Below are 13932 nucleotides of genomic sequence, written 5' to 3' on the forward strand. Positions count from 1 at the left end.
GTATAGGGGGCAGTATTTTAATTTTCAGATGAAAAGAGTGCCCAGAGTAAACTGCCTAATACTCGGGCCCAGAGTCAAATATTTGCATATTATTGGTAGATTTGGATAGCAAACACTCTGAAGTTTCTAAAACAGTTTGAAGGATGTCTGTGAGTATAACAGAACTCATATGGAAGGCAAAAACCTGAGAAAAAATCCAACACACAGTGAGTTAGGGTTCATTTTGCACTTCCTAAGGCTGCCACTAAATGTCAACAGTCTTTAGAAAGTTGTTTGAGGCGTCTATGGTGAACAGAGAGCCAACAAAGGAAGTTGGAAGTTGTTGACTCAGGAAAGCACATGAGTTCATTGGCGCGCATTCACGTGAGGGGTAGCTGTGTTCCAAAATGTTTTCAAGACATTGGAATCGTCCTGTTGGAATATTATTGAAGTTCTAAGTTAAAAAAGCCCTAAAGATTGATGCTATACAACGTTTGACATGTTTGAACGAACGTAAATATAACTTTTTTTGACTTTTCGTCATGACATTTTGGCCGCGCTTCCTACACTTGGAGTAGCTTACTGAAGGCGCAAACAACAAGGAGCTATTTGGACATAAATTATGGACTTTATCGAACAAAACAATATTTATTGTGGACCTGGGATACCTGGAAGTGCCTTCTGATGAAGATCATCAAAGGTAAGTGAATATTTCTAATGCTATTTATGATTTTAGATGACTCAAAAAATGGCGGGTATCTGTATTGCTTGATGTCTTTTTCTGAGCGCAGTACTCAGATTATTGCAGTGTGTGCTTTCCTCTTGAAGCTTTTTTGAAATCTGTCACAGCGGTTGCATAAAGGAGATGTTCATCTATAATTCTTTGAATAACAGTTTAATATTTAATCAACGTTTATGATGAGTATTTTTGTAAATTGTTGTGCTGATTCCCCGGCAGTATTGCAGGCAAAATATTTTCTGAACATCATGCGCCAATGTAAAATGCTGTTTTTGGATATAAATATCAACTTGATCGAACAGAAAACGCATGTATTGTGTAACATGATGTCCTAGGAGTGTCATCTGATTAAGATCGTCAAAGGTTAGTGCTTAATTTTAGCTGGTTTTCTGGTTTTTGTGACGCCTGTCCTTGCTAGGAAAATGGCTGTGTGGTTTTTCTTGTGTTGGAACTGTCCTAACATAATCTAACTTTATGCTTTCGCCGTAAAGCCTTTTTAATGTAAAGCCTTTTTACATTAAGGAGACGTGTATCTTTAAAATGGTGTAAAATAGTCATATGTTTGAGAACTTTGAATTATGACATTTTGTGGTTTTGACGCTAGCGTCCCACCTCCCCAAGAGAGGTTAAGTTCCTCTGCATACATATCACTGACAAACTGAAATGGTCTACCCACACAGACAGTGTGGTGAAGAAGGCGCAATAGCGCCTCTTCAACCTCAGGATGTTGAAGAAATTTGGCTTGTCACCTAAAACCCTCACAAACTTTTACAGATGCACAATTGAGAGCATCCTGTCGGGCTGTATCACCGCCTGGTACGGCAACTGCACCGCCCACAACTGCAGGGCTCTCCATAGGGTGGTGTGGTTTGCACAACGCATTACCGGGGGCAAACTACCCGCCCTCCAGGACACCTACAGCACCCGATGTAACAGGATGGCCCAAAAGATCATCAAGGACAACAACCACCTGAGCCACTGACGGTTCACCCCGCTATCATCCAGAAGGTGAGGTCAGTACAGGTGCATCAAAGCTGGTTCCAAGAGGCTTCTATCTCAAGGTCATCAGACTGTTAATTATTTTAATTTTATTTAACTAGGCAAGTCAGTTAAGAACAAATTCTTATTTTCAATGACAGCCTAGGAACAGTGTTGTTCAGAGGCAGAACAACAGATTTTTGCCTTCTCAGCTTGGGGATACGATCTTGCAACCTCCCAGTTACTAGTCCAGGGCTCTAACCGCTATGCTACCTGCCTCACTAGCACAGTGGGGCTGCTGCCTACATACAGACTTGTAATCACTGGAATTGTTAGATATTACTTATTAGATATTGCTGCACTGTCAGAACTAGAAGCACAAGCATTTCGCTACACTCGCAATAACATCTGCAAATCGTGTTTAATGTTAGCAATAAAATTGGATTTGATAGCCACACGGTAGTTCGGTTGCCTAGGCTTAATTCTGGCACATATCACCCCCCATAGACGATAGCGTCAGCGTGCATGCTCCCGGCCTGCCACAGGAGTCACTAGAGCGCGATGGGACAAGGGCATCCTGGGCGGCCAAACGGGATGACGCTGGGCCAATTGTGCGTCACCTCATCGGGTCTCTTGATTTGATTCAATGTATGTGTGTAATGACGACTGATTCATATGTTCATGTAGTTTCGGTGCATTCTCGAGGTATGACTCATTAGTTCCACCGTGATCATTTGTTCCACTCTCTCGACCCAATCAGACGCGTTGGACGCGGGTGTGGTTTTGACTGACAAGCAAAACGCGCCAATCCGCTTCGAGAAGGTGGTTGAATTTATTCTGTCCGGATACGTGGGTATCGAAGTTCTTTTCGAAATGAGTTTTCACTACGGCCAGGTAAATAGACCTTATCCTGGTTTGGTATTTATTATAAACATGTATAATAGTTATTTATTGTTGTGCGTTTTGTGTGTAGTCGTTTGAGGTGGTGAAGTGAGTGGACTGCGGTGTAACCTATTATGTGGACCGGCTACAATAAAAAAAGTTGCAGCGGTTAGCCTTTAGCAAGGCGCGTATAAACATGTAACTAGTTACAATAAAAGCCTGTTTCTGTGTTCTAGCAGAGTGATACACTGTTACATTTTTATGTAATAAGTATAATTTGTCCCTTGAAAGAAATTGCCTTTTTGTTACATTGTAACTATAAGTAGACATAGCTTGTCCTACCCATAGTATCATCTGATCAGCTTGTTGTTGTGAACATTTACACGCATCGGTACTTTCAAATCAGCAACACATCCATTTTCAAAATAACTTTTTAATAGAGTTAGTCTTCCCACACGGACATCATATCTCCATGTTACAGCGTGTATTTGCAGATAAAAGGCGGAAGACCTGGCCTCTCCTAGACTACCTGGGTGGAAACGGAAGACCAATGTCTTATCGCTGAAAACACTCTGTCCTCTACAACTCTGTGTTAACCGGTTAAAACACGGCGCAGCAAATGTTTCATTTTCTACTTGTGAAATATCTTGGATGTAACAGGGAAAGTAGAGTGCTAATGTTTCTAGAACCGGACCACAGTTGTGAATCGATTCACGTTTTAGATGGGGAGTATTTTTTTACTCTTTTCTTTTCTCAATTAGCATTTTTAAACAAATCATGTAAGTTTCCTGGGACTATTATGGAGTAACGTTCGACTCCATTAGTCCAATATGTGGTGTTGGGCTAAGTTTCCCCTGCGGCTACATGTGTTTTTGGATGAAGCCTTCTGCTTTAGTGGCCTAATGTTGCTCAATTCATGACCGGTAGAGTCCAATGGCTGTCAACCAGGCTTATTGTTTCAGTTGTATGTAGTAGGCTATAATGGGATGATGATGATGATGATGATGATGATGATAATCCGTATCGGGTGATTTGTATTGTATGCTGTCTTTTACTAATAGAAAAGGGAATCAACAGTAACCTAGGCTACTATATTATGATTTATGTTTTATCATATTAACCAATTAAATATCCTCCTTCCCTTCCTCCAGGGTTACCCAGGAGGACCAGCTGGAGGGGCTAATTTCCCCCGTCAACACCCACCCCCTGGTGCTCCATATGGGGGTAGCGCTCCACCTGGCGGCCCCTCTCCCTACGGGTCTCCATACGGGGGTAGTGCACCCCCAGGACAGTACGGGGGCTCTGGCCCATCGGGCTACGCCCCTCCAGGGAGTCAGAATGCCGGAGGGGCTGCCCCAGGAGGGCCCTACGGTGGCTATGGGGCCCCAGGACAGGGGAGGCAGGCTGGGGGAGCACCAGGGGCCCCATACGGCGGGGGACAGGGAGGGCCCTATGGACAGCAGTCTCCAGCAGGTCAGTTACTGTGTTAATAGTTTTCGCTGTGTGGTTTGGTGGGGACTACAAGTCTTCACATGGATAGTAAAACTATGAAAACATTTTGCCAGTCCCCACCAGGGAAAAGGCTATTTTTAGGCTTACGGGTCAGGCTTACAGGTTAGGGAAAATAGGATTTTGAATGGGAATCAATGGTTTGGTCCCCACAAGTATAGTAAAACAAACATGTGTAATACTGAGTAGCTCAGACAAAGGTTCAGACAGGGTCTCTGCCTCTATAGATTTTCCTCTATGGAGACTGACCGGCAGCCCTGTGGAGGCTGACCGGCAGCCCTGTGGAGGCTGACCTGTAGAGACTGACAGGATTTAGTTTGTACCACTGAGCAGGACTTAGACTGGTGGAGTGATGACTGGGTTAATTGTGTGTGTGTGTGTGTGTGATATTGTCCCCCTGTGGTAGCTGAGTCACAGGGCTGATAAAACAGACTTATTACCACTCCCCACAGGGACAGCATGCATCTGGGCTCAGCTTTAAATGGCACTCTACCTCCTTCTCTCTCCCTCTTTCACTCACTCTACTTCTCCTTCTCTCTCCCTCGTTCACTCACTACTTCCCCTTCTCTCTCTCTCTCTTTCACTCTTTCCCCCACTCCCTCTCTCTCTCTGTCCGTCTGTCTGTGGTCCGGCTGCCCTTTCAATCTGTCAGTCTCCTTCCATCTACCAGTATTATTTTGCCATGGTTATCTTTCCTATCTACTACAACCTGCATGGAAGTGTGTTTATTAATCAGTGTCTTCTTAACTGATCTGGAAACAGTTCTGTCTCTCTCTCTCTCTCTGTCTGTCTGTGTCACTCTCCAGAGATGGCATGACGTATGCACAGACAAGATTTCCATTTTCCAAGGCATGCACACAAACCTCAACCAAAGACTTTGTTATAATGGTTTAACCTGTAAGTCTCTTCTTGTATAACACTCATCCCTCTCTCTCTCCTCCCTAGGTAACATACCACCAGGGGTGAACCCAGAAGCGTACCAGTGGTTCCAGACAGTGGACACCGACCATAGCGGCTCCATCACTCTGAAGGAACTGAAACAGGCTCTGGTAAACTCCAACTGGTCAGCCTTCAACGACGAGACCTGCCTTATGATGATCAGTGAGTTAAACAGGGAAGAGGGGGATGGAAAGAGGGAGGTGTAGACATTTTATCAGCCGGTGATTGTCATGCAAATAACTGTCAGTCTCATGGTAATTGACCATTTAATTAACATAAACACGGCTACGTTTTTTATCCGGCCGTGAAAATACTGCCCCCTATCCCAAAACAGGTTAACAGATAGGACAGAGTGAAGACTTGGGCTAAGTGTTCAAATCTTCACTCTTTTCAAGTCACACATCACAGTTTATGTGAATGACATATTCATGGAGGTAGTGTATAGTGGTGTCCCAGTAGATATCATGTAGTTTCCATACCCTTCTGTTATAGACTTGTCGTATTGACTCCATACCCTTCTGTTATAGATTTGTCGTATTGACTCCATACCCTTCTGTTATAGACTTGTTGTATTGACTCCATACCCTTCTGTTATAGATTTGTCGTATTGACTCCATACCCTTCTGTTATAGACTTGTCGTATTGACTCCATACCCTTCTGTTATAGACTTGTTGTATTGACTCCATACCCTTTTGTCAAAATGGACTCATACCCTTGTGTCACAGACTTGGCATATTGACTCATACCCTTCTGTTATAGACTTGTCAAAATGGACCCATACTCTTGTGTCATAGACTATTGACTCCTCACTGGGTTTTTACCAACCATAGTTTTCCCATTCACTGAAGGCCATCTGTACTTTTCCCTTAGAACATAAATGTACCTGACAGTAACTCTCGAGAATGGGATGAGTGAAGAAAAGAAGCATGGTCATTTTCTACAAATCACCGGTGTGGTTACCAATACAACCCATTAGGCTATTGTTGTCAGCTGTAGACCTGCTGTGAATTCATGTATTTTTTTCTCTTCTCTCTCCTGTTTTATACCAGACATGTTTGACAAGAGCAAGTGTGGTCGTATCGACCTGTTTGGGTTCTCAGCCCTGTGGGTCTTCATGCAACAGTGGAGACAGCTGTTCCAACAGTATGACCGCGACCGTTCCGGCTGCATCAGTGGCACTGAGCTACACCAAGGTGAGGTGTGTGTGTGTGTGTGTGTGTGGGGTGTGCCTGTGTTCAGTATGAGGTGAATCCTAACTCCCACTTTTTAAATAGAATTTTCATTTTGACGTCTCCCCAATGACGTCTATGCATGACTTAGTGAAAACTCTCTGATGACGATGTAAACAGAAGACATTTTGATTGATGGAGGAAAAAATGAAAAAAAAAAAAAAAACATTCTGTTTGTCTTAATCTCTTGATCTTTGTCCTCTGTCTCTCTCTCTCTCCCTCCTTCCAGCCTTGTCCCAGATGGGATATAACCTGAGTCCCCAGTTCACTGAGACGATAGCGGCTAAGTATGCCGCGAGGTCTGGGCGTCCTGGTTCCCTGCAGCTAGACTGTTTCATCCAGGTGTGTACACAGCTACAGAGCATGACGCAGGCCTTCAGGGAGAAAGACTCCGCCATGACGGGAAACATACGCATGAGTTACGAAGACTTCCTCTCCACCACAGTCAACAGGCTCATGTGAGAGGGACAATGGTAATATCCATCTCCTAGTGGTGCCTGGTGACACTTTACACGGGTTGGGCACAGGCTTATAGCATCATCTTTCATTTACTCCATTCCAGGCTGTTATTTTGAGCTGTCCTCCCTTCACCAGCCTCCGGTGCCAACCACCAATAATAGGCAAAAAAGGGTCCACCTAAAGCCAAACACCCTGAAATCAAGATGGTGTGATGGAGGACAAATGAGTCAAACTGAGGATGAGGAAATGGAGGAGACATGATTAATCACTCTCTTTGTCTCTAGTGTGTGTGTGTGTGTGTGTACATATATACATATATATACACACACACACACACACACACACAAAGGGTATGGAGTCTATATATATGCCTACTGTAAACCTGCTCGCCAGCATCCTTAATATGTAAACTACAGGACTTGATTTGCATGGTGGAACTTGATGTGCCAGTTCAACCTCATGTGTAGTGTCAATCTCATCGGGCCAGTTTCCTGAACCAAGATTAAGCCTCGTCCTGGACTAGAAAGCATTTTCAGTAGCGATTCCCAATTGACAATGCTTTTTAGTCCAGGGGGAACTCTTTAATCTTGGTCTGGGAAACCAGCTCAAAGTATAGCTGGTTAACAGTTACATTGCATGTATGACACTCGGTACACTCGAACAATGCGCAAAAGCCAATTTTTTTATAATTTTGACAACATAGCTTTACTCCAAACCACTACCTTATCTGCTGGTAGCTGTGATGGTTATGACTGTTGATGATCGCCGTTGCACATTGTCGCACAGTTATATTTCAGCCATTGGCTAGTTCAGGACCATTCTTTTAATTTTTTTTAATCAAATGTATTGTTTACTGCCATAACTTGAAATTGTATTCTATTAAAGTTTTCAAAACTTGAAATGCCATCTTTTTAATGAAACCCCTTTCGCGCTGAGGCGCCATTTAATGAAATCCCTTTCGCGCTAAGGCGCCATTTAATGAAATCCCTTTTCGTATTACTACTTTGTTCCCCTCTCTCCTCCTGCGGCTTAGTATGAAACGTAATAATGCTACGGCACTCACTATGCGCTTAAAACGCTTGACGGTTGCTAGGCAGCGCCCGTTAACCATCCTCCTGCCAGTTCCGAACGTTGCAAGTCACTTTTTGCCCATTTTGTTTCACCACTAAGGATGCACTGTTTTCTGAATGACACAAATATTGGAATAAAGTAGGCTAATGCAGTTGAAGACATGTATCAAATGTCATTCAGTCTTTTGTAATAAATCTGAAGCAATAGTCTTATCTGCGTGTGGTCAACTACACTGAACAAAAATATAAAACGCAAAAAAAAGTTACGTTTTGGCCCCATGTTTTATGAGCTGAAATAAAAGATCCCAGAAATGTTCTATACTAACAAAATGTTTTTCTCTAAAATGTTGTGCACAAATTTGTTTACATCCCTCTTAGTGAGCATTTCTCCTTTGCCAAGATAATCCATCCACCTGACAGGTGTGGCATATCAAGAAGCTGATTAAACAGCATGATCATTACACAGGTGCACCTTGTGCTGGGGCCAAAAGGCGTGTGCAGTTTTGTCACAAATCAATGCTACAGATGTCTCAAGTTGAGGTGTCTGCAATTGCCATGCTGACTGCAGGAATGTCCACCAGAGCTGTTGCCAGAGAAGTGAATGTTAATTTCTCTTTCTCTTGGAAGCTGAAAATGGCCCAGTTCTTCCATAGCCTGCATACTCACCAGACATGTCACCCATTGAGCATGTTTGGGATGCTCTGGATCGACATGTACAACAGCGTGTTCCAGTTCCCGCCAAAATCCCGTAACTTCTCACAGCCATTGAAGAGGAGTGGGACAACATTCCACAGGCCACAATCAACAGCCTGATCGACTCTATGCGAAGGAGATGGTTTGCTGCATGAAGCAAATTATGGTCACACCAGATGCTGACTGGTTTTCTGATCCACGCCCTTACTGTGACCAACAGATGCATATCTGTATTCCCAGTCATGTAAAAATCCATAGATCAGGGCCTAATTAATTAATTTCAATTGATTGATTTCCTTATATGAGCTGTAACTCAGTAAAATCTTAAATGTGGCATGTTGTGTTTTATTTTTTGTTCAGTATAGATAATTTCAGCACTTTTTACTTGGGACATTGTCATTGCGCTGCCTTGAGACAAGCGTTGGGGGGGGGGGGGGGACTCCTTTTGATAAATCAGTACAATGTCAGATTTTTTGTTTGTTTAGGCTATAATTAAAAAGGCTGTAGAAATGTTAGCTAACTTGAGGTGAGTGCTGCTCATGATCATCTTGTCTGGTTGGTTCATTAATTACACGTTGCCATGTTATGTAGTTTTAACAAGGGGATTATTTTGTTCTCTTCTGTCGCTTAGTAGCCGAAGTCTACTCCCGACCAAAACGCTGACTTGTCTGATAATCAATCAAGTGATTTTGTTTGAGTGAATCTCTGTATAGGCAAACAAAAGAAATCTTCTGTCTGGGCTAATACGTGTTGGCTCATCTATTTGTTTTTCTCATCTAGCATTGCTCAGAAACAGTTAGCATGCTATATTGTAGCCTAAATCAAGTGTAGGCATATTTTTGTGCCATCGCATATAGGCAACTCCAAACGCCTGCTAAGGTTGTGAAATATGAAGCGGGACATATGCTTTTAAAAATAGGATTGAATATATATATATATAATTTTTTTATTATGATGATGAAGGTAAGACCCTATGCCTGCTCGCTAACAAAGTGGAGTGAGGATAGGAAAGAGATGAAACATGGATAATACAAATATAAGCATCGGCTTGGGCTCTGTTTTGAAACAACTTTTTTTGTTGTTGACATTGTTCCAGTGACAAGTTGTGTGGGTCAAAATGTTTAGTTTTTTTTTCTGTTTATATTCCATTTTATTCTTACTATAAAATACTTTGTGTTGACTATTAGTGGGTAGATGAGTCTTGTTTATATCTTAATGAACAAAAAAAATGAACTATTGATTTAATTTGGATGGTACAGCTATGGCTGCACAGATCCATAACCCTAGGCCTAATTCAACTACAAAATATGCTATTCTTTTCACAATTACTTTGTTAGTCATAATGTTTCTTAGGACCTGCCTAAATGAATGAACAATGTATTTCTATTTTATTAATGGGTTTATTAAAAATAGAAGCCCACCCACATCTGCACACAACGACTACCACTTGTCCCCGCCATGCGCATGGGAGATATGGTGTATGCGGTCAAGAATGTGGTTAAAATGGACCTGCTTGTACGAGGGTCATATAAACGTTGCCCTTTTTTTGTTGTTGTTGTTGTTGTTGAGGCTAAATACCGTAAAATCAATATCATATTCATATTGCAAGGCTTTCTGCAATAAAATGTTGGACAGTTTTTTCCCCCCAGTGCTGATGTTTGTCACTATGACCTCTGAATGTTGTTCCCAGCTCAGAGGAACACATAAGTGATTGCGAGTTTAGGATTGGCTCAACACGGGTACCTCATATCCAATCAAAAATCATTTGGAGGCGCGATTATCAAGCCACACGGAAGTTACTGCGCATTTCACGTTTTCGAAGGTGAGTCAATCCCGAGTTGTTGAACAATGTATTATTATTATTATATTTTTTTAACAAGAATCACAACGTGAACGTTGTAATTTTATGTGCGCAGTAGTTACTGTTTTACCAGTGAATGAAGTGTGAGCTTCAAAAGGAAAATAAAGCGTAGTTTTTTTTACAAGCTGTAGTTTACAGCTAACGTTAGCTAGCTAGGTCCATTGGTTGATTCCACTACCCTTTTTGCCTTCTGGATGACCCCAGGATTTTTTTTTACTTATGTAGTTAAGCTATGTAACCGGTCGGCTCATATAAAAACGATGTACCTATGTAATCAGAAGTTTATAACAAGCTACTATTAACTAGCTAGTGAGGCCTACTTGTGGTTGTGACTCAAGTCAAGTCGTTAGCTAACTAGCTAGGCTGGAAACCCGACCTTGAATTTCTATGTCGGGTATAAATTCACGTTTTGGATCAGGAACGTTTCCTCTCAGGAACGTTTACAAGGCAGAATGTTTAATATAATTATATTTTAACTCGCTTTAGCAGTTGTATGCGTGTTTGGTCCTTTTTCGCAGGTAGGAATGTGAGACAATATATCCACAGGAAAGTATAATGACATGATCTTTTTCAAAGTGTGTTAAAATGTATATCACCTGAATCATGTAAACGGATGCACAAGCGTCTCATGTGTGTATTGTCATGTTGTGCACAACATTCTGCCCTGTAGAGGTCAGTGAGAGGAAACCTTCCTGATCCAAAAGCTCATTTATTCCTGATGTTGAATCCAATGTAATTCAACCTCGGATCTATTAACTAGCTAAGTAACTTGCATATATAGTTAGCCCCAGTTTTATTGTGCAGTTTCATTTGATGTCATGTCTGATTTTGTTTTTAATAAGTGCCATTCACCAACAAATAATTTAGTTTCAATAAAAGGTCAACACAACAGTCTGTCTTGATATGTAAAACCTGTGGTACTATGCTGTCTCTCCTCGTACTACAGGGAATAGAAGACCCAGGTATTTAAAAACTCCTTAGTTTGAACCCTCTCTGTGTTGTCTCCCAGGCTGAACACCTGCACATCCTGTCACTGTGCAGTGGCCTTTCTAGATCCTTGAATGAACAAATTAAAAACTGTTGTGGCACCCTCAGTTTGTTTTCTTTTTGTAAACCTGAGTTACCACAACAGCTACTAAACCCCACCCACCCCTCTCTCTGTCTCTCTCTCTGTCTCTCTCTCTCTGTCTCTCTCTTTCTCTATTTCACTCCCCAGCTGAGCTTACACTGCACCAGCACCCCAGCTCCAGTGAGCCCGTCCCAGCTCCAGCCCCAGTCATTATGTGGCCAGTGTTATGGATGTCCATGCGGACCTACGCCCCCTACATAACCTTCCCGGTGGCCTTCGTGGTGGGGGCGGTGGGGTACCACCTGGAGTGGTTCATTAGGGGGGACACCATCGCTAAACCTGGTGAGGAGAAGAGCATTGTGGAGCTGAGGGAGGATAGGAAGCTGGAAGAGGGGGCAGGACGGGACAGCACCCAGGTCCTCAGTCTCAAAGAGAAGCTGGAGTTTACTCCCCGGGCAGCGCTGGACCGCAACCGACCCGAGAAGAGCTAACTGTGCCTGGGGTTAAGCTGACTGGTGTCCACCACCCCCCTAGTCCTGGATCAAGGGGTGAAGGGAGTGGAATGATGGATATAAACCCTGGTTTCCTGATGCTATGTATTGGCCAATGAGAGGCCATATTGTCACTCCCCAGAAGAAGCAGTCCACCAATAGGAATGAATGGAATTCTACAGTATTTCAATTACCTTTTTCAAGGAGAAACTTGAAAACATTTAATTATTTTGTTGTTGTTGTGGTGGGGACAGTAACTTTACAACTTAAAAAAAAAAATTATGCTTTAAGAAAAGTGTTTATTTTTTTATTTTGTTTAGTTCACATAATTTAAGAGTATGCATTAAGGTGTCTGTAATAGAATACATGTGTCAAAAACAAATGTAGACAATAAAGGCATTTCTATAGAAACCAAAATATTTTTTACAATGGTGGAGGAACAGCGCCCCCTGTCAGTCATCTAGTGTGTGCGTGTGTATATAAATCATTGTCGTAGAAGGTGCTAACCAAAGGGATCTGAGTCATCTTCTCCTCAACATACACACGCCAGCCAACCGTTGTCACTTGTACGCCCAAAGCACTGGCATCATACTGTACTTGGATATCATTGGCTTGGGCACCTGTGGTGGCACTGTTCTGTTTGAGACTGGAGGATCATGGGAAATGGAGTCTTTTGTTTTAGGGTGCTGAATATCCATGCACATCATTAATGATTTGTGATTGTCTCGCTCTCATATATATATATATATATATATATATATACACACACACACACAAATGTAGTCTACTGGTTATTCAGTTTTCATAGTTGTGATCAGGTTCACCACATAAACCATTGGAGAATGTTGGTCTGTATTTTCCAAGCTTAGTATATAAGTCCCTGGGCACTCGATCTGATGACTACCACTGGGGTAACTCCTGATGAGACATTGATCATCTTCTGCTCCTCAGATGCTCACAAGACAGATGAAAGAACAAAGGGCCCTTATTGTGTGTGTGTGTGTGTGTGAGAGACTTTCAATGTGTTTTCATATTTTAAAATGTCATGAAAGAGAAGACGGTGTCAACAACTTAAAATAACTGTTCAGTTTGAATGAACGAGTGCCGCGGTAGAATAACACAGAAGGGAAACAAGCTACTATTTTTATCCCTCCGTTCTCCAGAAATTAAAATGGGTTCCAGTCAGCAAGCATTGATGGAAGGGAGGAGTGTTTGCTCTCATCTGGTCTTTTTACCTCTTTGCTTTGATGCCTTCTCGTTTCCGTTACTTGGATTCATTACCAAGAAAGACTAAATCTGAGTGCTCTATTAGAGAACTCAAAACTGGTCTTTTTCTGTCTTTCATTTACCTGGTATGCTTTCATTTAGAAAGTCTGTGAAGGTACACTGGTTCATGTGTTTCATGGATTAAAATATATTTTAGGATTTGGATGGAAGATATAAAATGTGACAGTCTGTCGCCGCGTACGAACCGCTCATTGCATGTTCTAAGTTACTGCTGTAACATGATTGTATGTTATAACATAATAAAAATGTCATGTATCTCACAACCATTGATATTGTATTTCCCTCACACGACAACGTCGACAGACCCCCCCCCCCCCCAAAAAAAAGATCTGAAATGGGGAACGAGCGGGAGTAGACAGCCTAGAACAAAGGATGATGGAGAGGAGTCATCATCCATGGCCTGTGTTCCTTGGGGATCAACAACAGACCTTATTTAAAAGTATACAATCGTATAATTAAGACAGATATCCTACCAGAACTAGAGAAATAACACTATTATCAGATTGATGAAGGACTTGTTTACAAGTTATGGTAGGTCATGGGAAAGTCTTTTTTTTTTTTTTTTTGGACTGGGCCCATTCATGCCATGGGACAGGGAAGTGATGACACAGCCTGCTCTCTTCCTAACAGGAAATGAGATTTCCCAGGCAGGTGAAACGGCTGCCAGCACAAAGGGAAAAGACATTCCATTCTTGACGGGAAAAAAATACCCATTCTCCTTTTTTATTCATGTGTCACATGATTCA

At 42.2% G+C, this 13932-nt stretch overlaps 2 protein-coding genes across 4 annotated transcripts; both read left to right on the forward strand.

Moving 5' to 3' along the window:
• The first annotated feature begins 2299 nt into the window (after positions 1-2299).
• pef1 (penta-EF-hand domain containing 1) lies at positions 2300-7616 on the forward strand. 2 transcript variants are annotated; one of them, XM_029736208.1, is made up of 6 exons: positions 2300-2590; positions 3730-4051; positions 5033-5188; positions 6077-6220; positions 6486-6729; positions 6819-7616. In XM_029736208.1, the coding sequence occupies exons 1-5, from the start codon at positions 2570-2572 to the stop codon at positions 6716-6718; spliced, it is 876 nt and encodes a 291-aa protein (XP_029592068.1). In that variant the 5' UTR covers positions 2300-2569; the 3' UTR covers positions 6719-6729; positions 6819-7616. The 2 variants fall into 2 exon arrangements, with proteins under 2 accessions (XP_029592068.1, XP_029592067.1); XM_029736207.1 differs by having other exon boundaries at positions 2301-2590; positions 6486-7616.
• A 2611-nt stretch (positions 7617-10227) lies between these two features.
• Positions 10228-13449, forward strand: smim12 (small integral membrane protein 12). 2 transcript variants are annotated; one of them, XM_029736210.1, is made up of 2 exons: positions 10228-10300; positions 11556-13449. In XM_029736210.1, exon 2 carries the CDS (start codon positions 11621-11623, stop codon positions 11897-11899), a length of 279 nt encoding a protein of 92 aa, XP_029592070.1. In that variant the 5' UTR covers positions 10228-10300; positions 11556-11620; the 3' UTR covers positions 11900-13449. The 2 variants fall into 2 exon arrangements, with proteins under 2 accessions (XP_029592070.1, XP_029592069.1); XM_029736209.1 differs by lacking the exon at positions 10228-10300 and adding an exon at positions 10352-11301.
• Positions 13450-13932: the final 483 nt, after the last annotated feature.

This window comes from Salmo trutta, chromosome 36 (genome assembly GCF_901001165.1).
Source record: "Salmo trutta chromosome 36, fSalTru1.1, whole genome shotgun sequence".
NCBI lineage: Eukaryota > Metazoa > Chordata > Actinopteri > Salmoniformes > Salmonidae > Salmo > Salmo trutta.

Coding starts and splice junctions, on each gene's coding strand:
- pef1 (XM_029736208.1), top strand. CDS start 2,570: ATGAGTTTTCACTACGGCCAG. Junction 2,591..3,729: donor TGAGTTTTCACTACGGCCAG/GTAAATAGACCT, acceptor CCCTTCCTCCAG/GGTTACCCAGGAGGACCAGC. Junction 4,052..5,032: donor TGGACAGCAGTCTCCAGCAG/GTCAGTTACTGT, acceptor TCTCCTCCCTAG/GTAACATACCACCAGGGGTG.
- smim12 (XM_029736209.1), top strand. CDS start 11,262: ATGCTGTCTCTCCTCGTACTACAGGGAATAGAAGACCCAG. Junction 11,302..11,555: donor ACAGGGAATAGAAGACCCAG/GTATTTAAAAAC, acceptor TTCACTCCCCAG/CTGAGCTTACACTGCACCAG.